Source organism: Silurus meridionalis, chromosome 5, assembly GCF_014805685.1.
Source record: "Silurus meridionalis isolate SWU-2019-XX chromosome 5, ASM1480568v1, whole genome shotgun sequence".
NCBI lineage: Eukaryota > Metazoa > Chordata > Actinopteri > Siluriformes > Siluridae > Silurus > Silurus meridionalis.
In genome coordinates, this window is record NC_060888.1 from 10,230,032 (window position 1) to 10,244,140 (window position 14,109).

A 14,109-nucleotide genomic window follows, 5' to 3' on the forward strand; every position below is an offset into this window, starting at 1 on the left:
AATGCTGGAAGATCCAACCACAGCCATTTTAAGCTTTCTGGTAGAGACAGACAGGTGTTCGTTTACTATGTGCTCATATTTATGTTAAGGTAGAAAAATAGCCACAAAGCATTAAAGAGACTCCAACATATTTAGCCATGGGCATGGGGTAACCATAGGTATGAGCTTCTCCAAACCACCTCTGTTTACCGGAAAGCTCTATTTTGGTTTCATCTGACCATAAAACCAAAAATGTATCATTGGATGGAAGCAGGCTTTTTGCTTGATACAATTGCAGACAACGTAGCTTATGTCAGTTATAGTTTTGGAAATGTTCTTACCCCAAGACACAGTTAAATTCTTCCATTGTCAAGCTGCAATTGGAGATTCTTATTCAGCCTCTTAAACCCTCCTCTTCAGTGTGAATTGAGTCAAGGTAGATACACATCTATACCACTTCGAGTTAAATGTAACTTCTAAATGATTGCCCAGATGATAGAACTGGTCCTTTTTCCAATGATTTTGCTATTTTCTTCTATTTTGTGGATTTTAACAATCTTTTTCCACACATTACAACCATATTCTTTGGTCTTACCTATTGTAATGTATGATTTAAAGAAATTTGGCATATATGTTACCATATATTTAAAGTCATGGTTGAACAGTTTCCTGTTCCTACCCAGGTGTAGTAAAAATTTTAAAATATCATTGGGAATATATTTCAAAAATAGTTATTTAAATGAATTCAAGGTGTACCAATAATTGTGCTAGAAAGATATTTCGATATTTTTGAATAAAACCTATTTTGTGAATTTTGACAGAATTCTTTGCTCATATACACTAAGGGTGCCAATAGTAGTGGAAGACATTGTACAAAATATACATCACACCATCAAGTGTTACCCATACTGCATGAAGATTACTTCCCTTTTGAGTCTGTTTTTTCAAAATTGATACGTTCATGAATACAGAATATATATACAAAATTGTATTGTGACAGTATTCAGTGTTAAAAAGTGCTATACAAATATTATTGGATAGTATTTAATTTATTTAAGTAAGCTAACTGCTGTCTTCTACATAATATAAATAAATTATCTAAAAGGAAATGAATTGCTGTGGAGTGGCTTTATATTTATTAAACAAACCAGAAAGCTGTTATAAGACAATATGTAATGAAACCCATGATACCAAGGTATAAATGCAATTGTTATGGTTAGAAAGACTGTAGTTGACCAGCTAATGTAATAAAAATGCTGTAATTTAATTACAAACCAGAGAAACCATAAAATTCTCAGAGGTTATGATAACCCTGCAGAAACCTGAAACATTTCAAACTGGAGACAATTTAGCAGTGTCAAAGAGACATAAGCCACTCTGTAAAATGACACGCTTCTTACCCTGGTTTGGAGGTGGCAAACAACTTGTCTTCATTCACCTATCATCTAGTTTATCACAGAAAAGTGCCATCTCAGTGGCCTGACACTGACTAGGGTAACATCACAATTTACTCTTCTAAGATGCCTTTTTTTCACAAATTAAATTTTTTGGGGAAATACTCAATTTTAAATAAAATTAAAGAGAAATATAAATAAGATCAATTTAATTCTGGCAAAATGCTTTCCCAATTAGAAATTAGGAATCCATGAAAGAAGAGAGGGAAGTCAGTTTGTACACAATCACCTTGCAGACTTGCATTTGTAACACAATATTGTATGCAGCAACAAATGTTTAAGTTTTCCAATAAAATATAATAAGATGATTTGCATGTTGTATAGCAGATTAATTCTGTGACTTTTGATATTATACTGTATACTGAAATGCTACCAACCTTCAACCGTCCTCAATCTGCTTCTGTAGTTTCTGTATTTCCACAAGAGAGCCTGATAATAACAATAACCAGATGCTTAAAAAAAGCACCCTTTGACTTACTACTACTAAAATGTTAGCTTTGTTTCCTCTTCCTTCAGTGTCAATTCCACATGGGTTGATTAGCCAAAATTGTGGGTGGTATTATTCCTTCATCCAGATCTGACTTGCCCATGCTCTTCTAATGGTTTTTTATTAGATAGATGTTTCACATAAAAAAAGCTAAACAGTAGAAAAATAAATAAAATCCTCATGTCAGCATAATTGTCATCTTAATGGCAATTATTTTCCAGCAATAATCCAGGGAGATGGAGCACATATTTGTAATTGAGCAGAATTGGAACTGAGCAAAATTATGGTCCACTATTCTTTACAACATTGCTTTCTCAGAGAGATTGATGTCTGGACTTTGACTTAGCCATTTCAACACCTTGATATTTTTCTTTCTTCTCTTCAATAAAAATAAGTTTCATCATAAGTGTATCATCAAGTCTACTCAGTCCAAACCATAGCGTTTAATAACTTTTGTGGTTTGTTCAGGTGCAATTTTGCAAATCTAAGAAGTGCGGCTTGTTTTTTTTTTTTAGTTATCCTTCTATAAAAGCTATTCTTGTCCAGTCATTTTTCTGGTTATGCTGATTATGCATGAACATAAACATCTATGATATTGATGTATTATTATGTTTTGTCTTACTTGTCTCACTGGATAGCATTTCAATTCACTCACCCATCTTCTTTAATTAATAAGAGCATCTGAAAAATCGAGACTCAAAATAAATGGCCACTGGTGACTGTTTAAATGTACTTATATTTTTCAATTAGAATGCTGTCTAGCTTGATCATGGTTATGTGTATTAAACCAAGAGGATAATTAACAGCTACACAGATTGTTAATGGAAAAAATATGCTGTTATGTGATACTTCACAGCTCATAAACACTTCTAGGATCAATCTTCTCCAAATGGCACCCAATATGGAAGAAGATTAAAGGCTTACATTAGCCGTAAAAAAAAAAAAAAAGAATCCTCTCAGTACAAGGTGACAATTATGAATCAATTTTTTTTTACAAGATCCTAAAACCTTTTTATGGACATCTTCAATGTTCTTCATATATGTGACTAATGCTATTGCATTCATGCCAATTATCTACAATGTTCAGAGTCACATCCATTTAAATCTGATTGACCAGCCCTGGATTTACACCCTAGTGAGAAACAGCATGTAAATCAGGGAATGGTGACTGATGCTGTCTCATGATCTAAGTGAGATTTGATTACAAAAGGGAGTTGACTTCATTCTATCAAAGGCATTTGCACTAAACAACCTAGATGGCTCTTTTTCTCTAAAAGGCCATCTACAGGGATGACCCTGCAATTACAGCCAGAATCATACTGCCACCTAGAGATAGCTGACAGAATTGAAAATGTCTGCAAATGTGTGGGTGAATCATGCCACCAAATGTTTAGGTGGGGGAAGTAGCTGAAAACACATTTTTGTGATTCTCAATTATGCTGGATGCTCAATTCCCATGTTAGCTTATAAAAAATGGCAAATAGAGGCATCAAAGTTGTGGCCTTGTCTCATGCATCAAATCATTTAATGGTGGGTGTATAGTCATGGAGGAAGATGTGATGATTGACTGGGCCTTTTTTTCGGTGACTCACAGTTTTCCAGAAATCAGAGAGCAGGGGTGATAGAAGTGATTCATTCATACAGCACTGAGGACATGTCAGGCATGATTCCACAGCTCAGCAGAACAATAACAGCCAATTACATACTAGACATCATCTTTTACACACTCATGAAACCATTCATATTTTGTCATAGATGTGTCCATGCACATGTACAATAAGATTGGCAGTGAACTGACATAAAAGACAGAAAGACATAAAAGATATGCCCAAATGCTTATTCTGATTACCTTTTATATGCACTATATGTGACTTAACTTTCATGCATGGCTGCATATTATTGTAGGCTCTTGCAACTTCTTGTGAACCTCTTTGATTCTTGTGTTTGAATTATTATAAATTGACAGTAATATATTACAGTGTATAATAAACCAGCAACTTTAAATTGTGTTCCCAAATTTCCGCAAATTTCCGCAAAATACAATTTATTTTAAACATTAGGTTATCGTGTATCAAGGTATGCTGTACCTTGGAAAGGTGTGTTTGGGGAAAAGAAAATGTGAAATTATGCAATAGCAAATTCAATAGCAAAGGTTGGATGATGTAAAGATAATGAAGCAGGAAGTGCATAGGATTAGTAAGGAGGAAATGCAAGCATCTGTTAAGAGGATGAAGAGTGGATAGTCAGTTGGCCGAGATGACATGCCAGTTGAAGCATGGATATATTCAGGAGAGATAGCAGTAGAGTTTTTAATTTGTTTGTTTACAGAGTACAGGCAGGATTGAGTGGGTGGAGAAGAATGAAATGAATGATTTGTGATAGAAGTGAATCTGTAAGAGTAAAAGAGATAGATTATAAGACTGTGTTGAGACCTGCTGTGTGGTAAAGTTTAGAGACATAGGCATTGACTAAGGTGGCAGAGTTGAAGATGCTAAGATTTTCATATGGAGTAACAAGGATGGACCGGATTAGACATTAGATTATAAGAGGACCACACAGGTAGGGTGTTTTAGAGACAAAGTGAGAGAAGCGTGACTGAGATGGTTTGGTCATGTGCAAAGGAGGGAAATGGGGTATATCGATAGAAAAAAATTTGAGGATGGAGCCACCATGCAGAAAAAATAGAGGAAGGCCAAGGCGGAGGTTAATGGATGTGATAAGGGAAGACATGAAGGTGGTTGGTTTAAACGAGGCAGGTGTAGAGGACAGAGTGATATAGAGACGGTGATCTGCTGTAGCAAAGACCAAACAGGAGCAGCTGAAAGAAGAAGATGCAATAGCAACTAATAAGTGATATGAAAGCTGTACATTTGCATGTTATTCTGTGGGATTCATATATTGTTATATTGTTAATATCAATGAAAATATTTAACTTCTTTGATGGCTGATTCCAATCATTATAATCAACTCTTTTATTAAAATGATTTTTTTTGAATTTGGTCCACTGATGTTTGGAAAGAATGGCGTTCTTCGACACCGACATTGGAAACCATGTTTTTATGGATGTCACTGTGCACAGGGGCAATACCATTCTGGAGCATGTCTAGAAACCTTAGTTCCAGTAAACAAATGTTTAGACAATTGTGGTTCTAACTTTGTGGCAACACAAATTCAGTGTGAAGGTCAGATGTCAGTTTGAACATATAGTCTAATTCGAAAGTCACATTCTACTGTCAAAACACAAATGATGTTACTAGTAGTTAGCCAGCCAGTTATTTATTTGTGATGAGATTAGCTAATTAATTATAAATGTATGCAGTAATACATAAATACAGAGTAGGTATTATAGCACTTTCTACACTACTAAACCACTACTCCTCCTTTTATTTTAAAGGGACTACAAATATTTGCTCAATTGTCTGCTCAGCTGTTCCTTGACTAGGTCTGTGTTATTCCCTCTTTAGAGTTGGTTTTAAGTGTGCCATTTTTTGAAATTTGAAAACAAAAAAACTAAACATAATTTGTAGATTTCTACAGCAAGAAAAAAGCAAAATGGTATTAAAAGACAATATCACTCATTTTAAGCAAATCATTTTGGTATTGTCCACAAGGCAATGCACAGCAGTGAACTGTAAAAAACATGCTGCATTTATTTATTTATTTAACAACAAACCATTATTTGATTTATAAAATGCGGATCTTTGATTAGAGTAAACTGTCAATTTTCAAGTTGTATATTATAAGCAACATAAAAGCTATTAATTACAGTCTTTAATTATTTTATTCTGTTTTTACATTATTAACTAAGATTAAGCAGAATTCAGTAGTCCTGCATAGTCATTTTCAATTTATGATTTTTTTTTTTTTTACCACAGATTTTCTTAATTGTCTAGTTTTTCTGATGATAGGATATAGCACAGATGAGGTCATTTGTTTATCAACATCATGCATTGGCACTGTCCAGTGACAGGCAGGCAGGCTCAGTTCAAACGACATCAGGAGCTACAGCCCCATCAAAGAGCATATTATTCTGGGACAAAGCACTGAGATGTGGCGAAGAAATATCAAGGGGGTACACAACCATCTCTCTTTCTCTCTCTCTCTCTCTCTCTCTATTTATTTATTTATTTATTTGGCCAAGTTCTTGTATTAAGCACATGAGAGTCAAATCACTTCAAAGTCACATTCCAAAAACGTTAAGTAGTGTTAAAGTCAGGACTCTGTTCTGACCCTTTGGCCTCACGATTCCATAAACACTAATACAATTTTCAGTGGGGTAAAAAAAGTATTTAGTCAGCCAGCAATTGTGCAAATTCTCCCACTTAAAAAGATAAGAGTGGCCTGTAATTGTCTGATTTTTAAAGAATTTATTTGGTAATTATGGTGGAAAATAAGTATTTGGTCACCTACAAAAACGTTATCAGTATAAAAGACACCTGTCCACGACCTCAAACAATCAGACTCCAAACTTCACTATGGCCAAGACCAAAGAGCTGTCAAACAAGACCAGAAACAAAATTGTAGACCTGCACCAGGCTGGGAAGACTGAATCTGCAATAGGTAAGCAGCTTGGTGTGAAGAAATCAACAGTGGGAGCAATTATTAGAAAAAGGAAGACATACAAGACTACTGATAATCTCCCTCGATCTGGGGCTCCACGCAAGAGCTCACCCCGTGGGGTCAAAATGATCACGAGAACGGTGAGCAAAAATCCCAGAACCACATGGGGAGACCTAGTGAATGACCTGCAGAGAGCAGGGACCAAAGTAACAAAGGCTACCGTCAGTAACACACTACGCATGGACTTGCACACTACGCAAGTAACATGGACTCAAATCCTGCAGTGCCAGACTTGTCCCCCTGCTTAAGCCAGTACATGCGCGGGCCCATATGAAGATTGCTAGAGAGCATTTGCATGATCCAGAAGAGGATTGGGAGAATGTCATATGGTCAGATGAAACCAAAATAGAACTTTTTGGTAAAAACTCAACTTGTGTTTGGAGGAGAAAGAATGCTGAGTTGCATCCAAAAAACACCATACCTACTGTGAAGCATGGGGGTGGAAACATCATGCTTTGGGGCTGTTTTTCTGCCAAGGGACCAAGACGACTGATCCGTGTAAAGGAAAGAATGAATGGGGCCATGTATCGTGAAATTTTGACTGAAAACCTCCTTCCATCAGCAAGGGCATTGAAGATGAATCGTGGCTGGGTCTTTCAGCATGACAATAATCCCAAACACACCGCCCGGGCAACGAAGGAGTGGCTTCTTAATAAGCATTTCAAGATCCTGGAGTGGCCTAGCCAGTCTCCAGATCTCAACCCCATAGAAAATCTTTGGAGGGAGGTGAAAATCTGTGTTGCCTAGCAACAGGCCCAAAACATCACTGCTCTAGAGGAGATCTGTATGGAGGAATGGGCCAAATACCAGCAACAGTGTGTAAAAACCTTGTGGAGACTTACAGAAAACTTTTGATCTCTGTCATTGCCAACATAGGGTATATAACAAAGTATTGAGATGAACTTTTGTTATTGACCAAATACTTATTTTCCACCATAATTTGCAAAAAAAACCCTTTTAAATCAGAATGTAATTTTCAGGATTTTTTTTTTCTTATTTTGTCCCTCATAGTTGAAGTGTACCTATGATGAAAATTACAGGCCTCTCTGATCTTTTTAAGTGGGAAAATTTGCACAAATGGTGGCTGACTAAATAGTTTTTTGCCCCACTGTAAGTCATTGTAGATAGCATACATCTAACAGATAACATGGTTTGTCTCTACATTAGGATACTTTGAGGGTGCTGCTGAGTTTATGTTCAGACAATATGATGTATATCTATTGCTCCAGAGTCCAATATTTATTTATATATTCCCAGCAAACTGAAGTCTAGCTTTTAAAGTTGCTTTACTAATAAATGGGTTCCTTGTTGCCATTTAGTCCCAAACCTTAAGTTCTCATGGCATTGTTATTGTAGAAATAGTCTTCATAAATATGTTTAATGTTGAATGTAAGTGATTTCACCAAGCATTTTAAAGATCTCTAATCTAATTTTTTGTTCCAACATTTTTTTTTTTTCTCCACACTGAAAGTTCATTACTCTTTTTGCAGGTATTTATAAAACATTAGACCTTTCTTCAGCCAATTTAAGGGATTTCAGCAAAAGGCTTACTTATTTTCTTTCATTGATGCAGGCCATTAATTTGTTCCCCCTGAAACACATTATCATTTCCAAAACCACAGGATTCATCTTCAGACATGGTTGTTAGAAAATGAGAATGTATACACTGCATCATTTAGAGTTAAAAGAATTGTTGGCAGCTGAAACAGCTGTACTCACAGCAATAATGATCAAATCATAACAGCAGCATTTTTGACCAGGCAGTGTGTGTGATATTATATTTTATGTTATTAAAATTTATACTGACAAAATAACAAGCAGGAACATTCTACAATGCAATATGGTGTGATTTTTAAAAAAGGTACAATCACTACAGAATAAATCAGTTGTTAAATTAAAACGAAGATAATCATGCAAAGAAGCAATCTGAGGAAAATTCGAAGGTTTTCATTTATTAAGAGACATCCAGAACGTCAGCTAGGGTACATGAACACCTGCATACTTCAGTAAAGATTAGAATTTCATCCTAAAAATTATCATTTAGAAAATTTCACATAACAGCATAGTCTTGGGTGAGCTGCTCTTGATAAAACATTGTTTTTGAACTAATGCAGGGTAGATTGTAAAAGATCAGGCCATGTATCTCTGCCCTGGAATGTTTTTAGATGTTTTTTTCTGGTATTCCTCCATCCTACACTGAAGTGGAAAAAAAAAATCTAGTACAAGAGATAAAAGAAAGTAGACTCACTGCACATATATAAGGTTTAAAAAAAAAAAAATAAAAAATAAAAGAGAGCAAAAAATGTATCACTTGTTATATGGTAATATAGGTCGGACACGGGGGAGAAAAGGGGAAGACCGGGGGGACCAAAAATAGGATAAGCACTCAAAACTGTAGAAGCATTTATGCTCTTACTAAACCAAACAAGCTATCAACACTCACAATGACATTTTAAAAAAAGAATTTAGTGTGTTCATCTTGCAGAAACTAAATTTTACTGTTGCAGATCTGCAAGGTAAGGTATTCAGCTTTAGTTTGTGCTAAAAATCTGTACTGATACTTATAAAATCATTGATAAAAATATTCCTCTGTTAACAATATGCCTTGAAGAGAGGGGCAACAGCATGAGTGAGAGCGCTTTTGAGGGGTGGAAGAAAAAATGGGAACTGGACAGGGAGAGACAGCTGAAGTGAGGCAGTGGTGCTACTCAGATTTTGCTTCCTCCTTGTTTTCTGCTGGAGTCTCCTCAGCCTGAAAAAAGAGAAAAGTATTCCTTATCAATATGTACAGCTTTGCTTAAACAGAAATTGTTTCTTTTTATCAGTATCACTTTTAAAAATATATATTCTTATCACTGGACATTTCTTTTAATAAATATTTTGTTTTAACAGCTCTGACAAATAAAGACACATCTTTTCAAGAAGTTTAAAGTATTCTAATAAAGAGAATATTTAATTACACCATAGAAACATGTTTAGAGAACATGTGTTCATGTACATAAAAAAAAAAATAATAATTTAGTGGGTTAGCTGAGTTTTAGCCTTTTCTACTTCAAACTAAAAACCCAAGACGTTAACACCAATATTATTGATAATACAAATAAAAACTTACAATAACAGATTGTTATATTTATTTAAATGTATTTATTATATTTATTTAAGAAATATTTGTAACTTATTGATGTTACAATACTTTTTAGTTGAGCATCAATTAAATAATACTAGCATAACTATTTTATCTGGTTGAACATTTATATCATTTAATTATTGTCAAATAGTAAGTTAGAGTTCCCAGGAAACTTAAAATGCTGATACAGCTTGTACTGATTTGACCGATATTAAATCAAAATTATAAATATAGGGGAAAAGTACCGCGTTGCTCTTGGCATCGCCGTTTTCTGAGTGGTTCTCCTCATTTGCCTCTGGCTCTGTAGACTCCTTGGCCTTCCCCTTGTTTTTTTTGTCCTCTTTCTTGTCTTTAACCACTTTGTCTTTCTATCAGGGAAAAAACAATGTTTAGTGCTCAGTAATTCCAACACATACGAGAGGTTATAAACTAAAAATAATAGACAAACAAATCATTAAAGATTTCATTACAAATTTTATTGTGTGCAATTTTCGGCACATTTATGCAAATTCAATTTTATAATATATATATATATATATATATATATATATATAAAAAGACATTAAATTAACATGAATTCAGTCTTGAAATGCTCCTATTGAAACTATTTTTTAAAAGCAATCATTCAGTGCTATCATGTCTTCCGAGGAAGTGAAAGATTATCAACTTGCATTTACCTTAGTTGCCTTTTTTGCCTTTGGTTCAGGCTTGGGAGGAGCTGGTCTCTGTAAATTAAACAAGAGTTAACCACACATTAACTACAGAAAATTGATTCAAATCCTCAAGTTAACTTTAGTAACAAAATGATTTTACATTTTATGGAAAGCAAATGCTAAAATAAACTTTGACTGATGGACATGCATGCAAATTATTTTGCAAAAACTAGTATTGTTGACTTACTGCAGATAACCGTGCAGATCTTCTCTGGGGCTGAAAAGGCAGAAAGAAATTCAACTCGTCATCAATAACTTGATATGTTGATGTATGTTTGTGTGAACAACTATGTGTAAATTAACCAGAAGATTTAACAAATGGAAGGAAAACTTAGGTGCGGGTTATTTCAGTCAAGCAAATGGAGACAAAATGGGGAGAAAAAAAGTTTGTATACCTCTTCCTTTGCATCACCCTCAGCACCCTGTTGCTGAAAGAGACACCAATGTGGGGAAAAAATATATATTAGTATGATGAAAATAATAGCATAACCATGGATCATGGAATTTAATAAATTTTCCAATTATAAATTTGTCACCAATTGCAAATGCACTTTTCTCTATTCAATATTTTTTATTTTGTGGATGTAGTCAACAGTTTTCATCTAAAATTACTTATTTAATTACTTAAAGTTGTTGACTTGTGTGTAATTTATTACAGAACAAAATAATTGACTGCTAAAAGTCATTATTGTTATTATTATTATGAAACTATTAATAGTGACATTGGAATTTCCCACCCAGTCTAAGTCTTTTCTGGCTGTATATGCTCTCGAACCGAGTTATTTGCCGAATCGACACAAAGTTGTAGAGTCGACTCCTCCAAATTCCCAAACGACGGAATCGGAGAATCATCTTTAGCAATCGACTCCAGGCCCTAGGGGGGAGGGGCCGACGCGAAAGCCCAAGGCGCCATCTGCCGACAAATGGCAGCCATTGCAGCCATCTGCCAGCACGAACAAAGGGAAAAAACAACAAATATATCTTTTCGCCGCCATTAAAGTAGACCTTTGCGAGTGCAACTGCAAAGACATTTCCTGCGCCATTTTTTAAGCCCAGTTAAAGCCCATTTAGAGGTTCGAGGCGATAAAAACAGCGTTTGTTCAGAGACATTTTTCACAGTGAACTGTAAAAGCATGGCTGCTTCTGCTTTACCAGCATGGAGACCAAAACTAGATTTCAGACTCCACCGAGCAAGGCTGCTGGAGAAACAGTATACTAGTGCACTCTCAAAGAAGATTTCAAATATTAGATCGTTTTTTACGCAGGAAATTAAAACGGATACAAATACGACCGAAAATAAGTTATTTTGCAAACAACGTGAATTTATCTAAAGTCTTGTGGACCCAGGTTTACAATAAACAGCGAGCTACCAATAGCTAACTCCTTCAATGCTTTCAAGTGAAACTATCAACACAAACCGTGGACTTACATACCTTTCTTTTGGGCATGATGGATTCCTAAAAAGGTGTTTAAAAAAAAATCTAAAACCGAGACTTTTTGCTGAGGACTCAGGACATATACGTGACCGTGTCCTTATCCTAAATACAGTAGTAAACACACAGGAACATTACAGCTAGTGGCTGAATGGGGGGAGGGGAGCGGCTAAAAGCTGATTGATGGTCCCTCCAACCAATCAGCACTCGGAACGGAGGCCCGCGTACGGAGAAGAAGAACCCAGCCGGTATTTTCCTCATACGCGCCAAAAGCTAGTTACAGCAGAGCAAGAAAGGAGAATGTCATTAAGTTATTCAATTACTCAGTTTCACTGTTTCACTTGGAGAAATTGCATCGCATTTCATATGTTCCTAGTTGCCTTCTGTTTTATTTGGATGGATATTTGAAGGAAGTCTGCATTGTTTCGAGAGCCATTAGATTACAAGGCTTCCTATAGGTTTACACCGTGTATATTTAGCCAAGGTCCAAAATGGCGCCCTCATCACCCGGTGCAATCATTCTGGTCTTTTTCTTTGGCCAATTTCACAGGATTAAAGAACAACACTTATTGTGTGAGGGGCTGTGAAGGCGCCTGTAGGTGGCATCATTCACCCTCGCTAACGTGTACAATCTCTCGAAAGCAATTTACTAACGATCTCAATTCAATAAAAAATAAAAATAAACTAACTAAAATCAATACTACTAGAGCTACGAAGAGCTCAGCATGTAGTAATTGTTCGAAAAGACAATAGTGTGACATCTGTTAGAACATGCATTAGTTAAAATTGCATGTTTTAAGGTTTATGAATATATATGTTCATTAAAATGGCCCAAAATCAACAACGTTTTATTAAGCATTTAAGGTTGGGGCTCATAGTACTGGAATGCCAACGTCAATTGCTATATACATTTACGGCATTTATACATTTATCCAGAGCGACTTACAACTGAGCAGGGGAGGGTTTTAGGGCTTTTGCTCAAGGGCCCAGCAGTGGCAGCTTGGTGGTGGTGGGATTTGAACCTGTGATCTTCTGATCCAAAGCCCAATGCTTTAACCACTGAGCTACCACCTCCCACCTATATACTGAAGACATTTGGGTTTGAGATCACAATGTCAGCATTAATATGTTTTTTTTTTTCCATTCAGATGTGTTAAACAACTTAAAACATGGCGAATATATTTGATCCCTGCTGTTTTTCGAATCATCAGAAAGATTGAACATGTGACTGGCATGTCTTGCTTGGTGCTTCATGTTTAAACTGATTGTTTAAACATTTGTATGTCTACTCTTGGTTTGATCCTGTTGAGAAAAAAAAAAAAAGAACAAACCAGCATAAAGACAAGAGAGTTGTCTGTGGGGGAAAAGCAAGTTGCTTTGAGAAAATAAGAAATCGCACATGCCTTGGCCATTACAAACATTTTAAAAATGTTCTAAAAACAAAGAAACTACTGGTAGCATATACCAAACAATCAGACCAGACACCAGTTAGCCAAACATTATTTTATGACAAAAATAATAAATATATAATAATAATAATAATAATAATAATAATAATAATAATAAATAAGTGGACATTCTGAAAGTGGCGCATCATAAATAGGAGAGGTTAATCTAAAGCTTTACAGGTTTGTGCCTCATCTTTTTACTTCTTCATAAATTCCAATAAGGCCTTTTGATTCTTCCTGCTAGTGAGTGGATTGCATCTTGCAGTATGGCAATAAGTCTTCTTCGATTGGTGAATTATGATATCATTACCCCTGCCATGTGGGGATTGTTGGTTATGTCACTGACTTCAACGCTCTTTACAAAGTTCCTATCAACAACTGGCATTGTTTTCCTTGTTCTAAGTACATCAGTGTTTTTTCCCTTTATTTTACTTGTTATTGTGAGTGCTTGATCAATAGCTCTGACAGATCTTCACTTTTTCCTCAGCTTCAAAATGGCTTGTTCCCCAAGACCCCCGAAAACTATTTGGTCTTTTTCACAATGGTGAAATACAGTCTTCATGGGTAAAACACAGGACTTATTCTGAATGCCATGAGACATCCAGAGCTATTAATTGTTTAGAATTATTTAAAGAATCAATCTAAAAGGCACACAGAAACACCTGTTAGACACACTTTTTTTTAATTACTTAAAAAATGGCTGGGTTAAAAAAGGGTTCCATATACCAGCTTCACCAGCTTGGTCTGTATTTTTTCAGCTGGTACGTAGTCAGACCAACCCTAATATTATTGTTTTTATAACATGATAACACAATCTATCCTGATTTTACCTGATACCAGTTTTCAAT

General features: G+C 35.4%; 1 protein-coding gene across 1 annotated transcript; it reads right to left on the reverse strand.

Moving 5' to 3' along the window:
* Positions 1–8,467: 8,467 nt before the first annotated feature.
* hmgn6 (high mobility group nucleosome binding domain 6) lies at positions 8,468–11,974 on the reverse strand. The gene is made up of 6 exons (XM_046848691.1): positions 11,814–11,974; positions 10,776–10,808; positions 10,568–10,597; positions 10,345–10,392; positions 9,913–10,035; positions 8,468–9,292 (listed from the first exon to the last, which is right to left on the reverse strand). Exons 1-6 carry the CDS (start codon positions 11,826–11,828, stop codon positions 9,245–9,247), a joined length of 297 nt encoding a protein of 98 aa, XP_046704647.1. The 5' UTR covers positions 11,829–11,974; the 3' UTR covers positions 8,468–9,244.
* Between the last annotated feature and the right edge of the window lie 2,135 nt (positions 11,975–14,109).

Bases quoted from the DNA above. Each gene is read 5' to 3' on its own strand.
- hmgn6 (XM_046848691.1), bottom strand. The intron at 10,598-10,775 runs GTATACAAACTT...CTGCCTTTTCAG, and splicing joins AGGGTGATGCAAAGGAAGAG to CCCCAGAGAAGATCTGCACG. The intron at 9,293-9,912 runs GTACTTTTCCCC...CTCTTTTTTCAG, and splicing joins GCGATGCCAAGAGCAACGCG to GCTGAGGAGACTCCAGCAGA.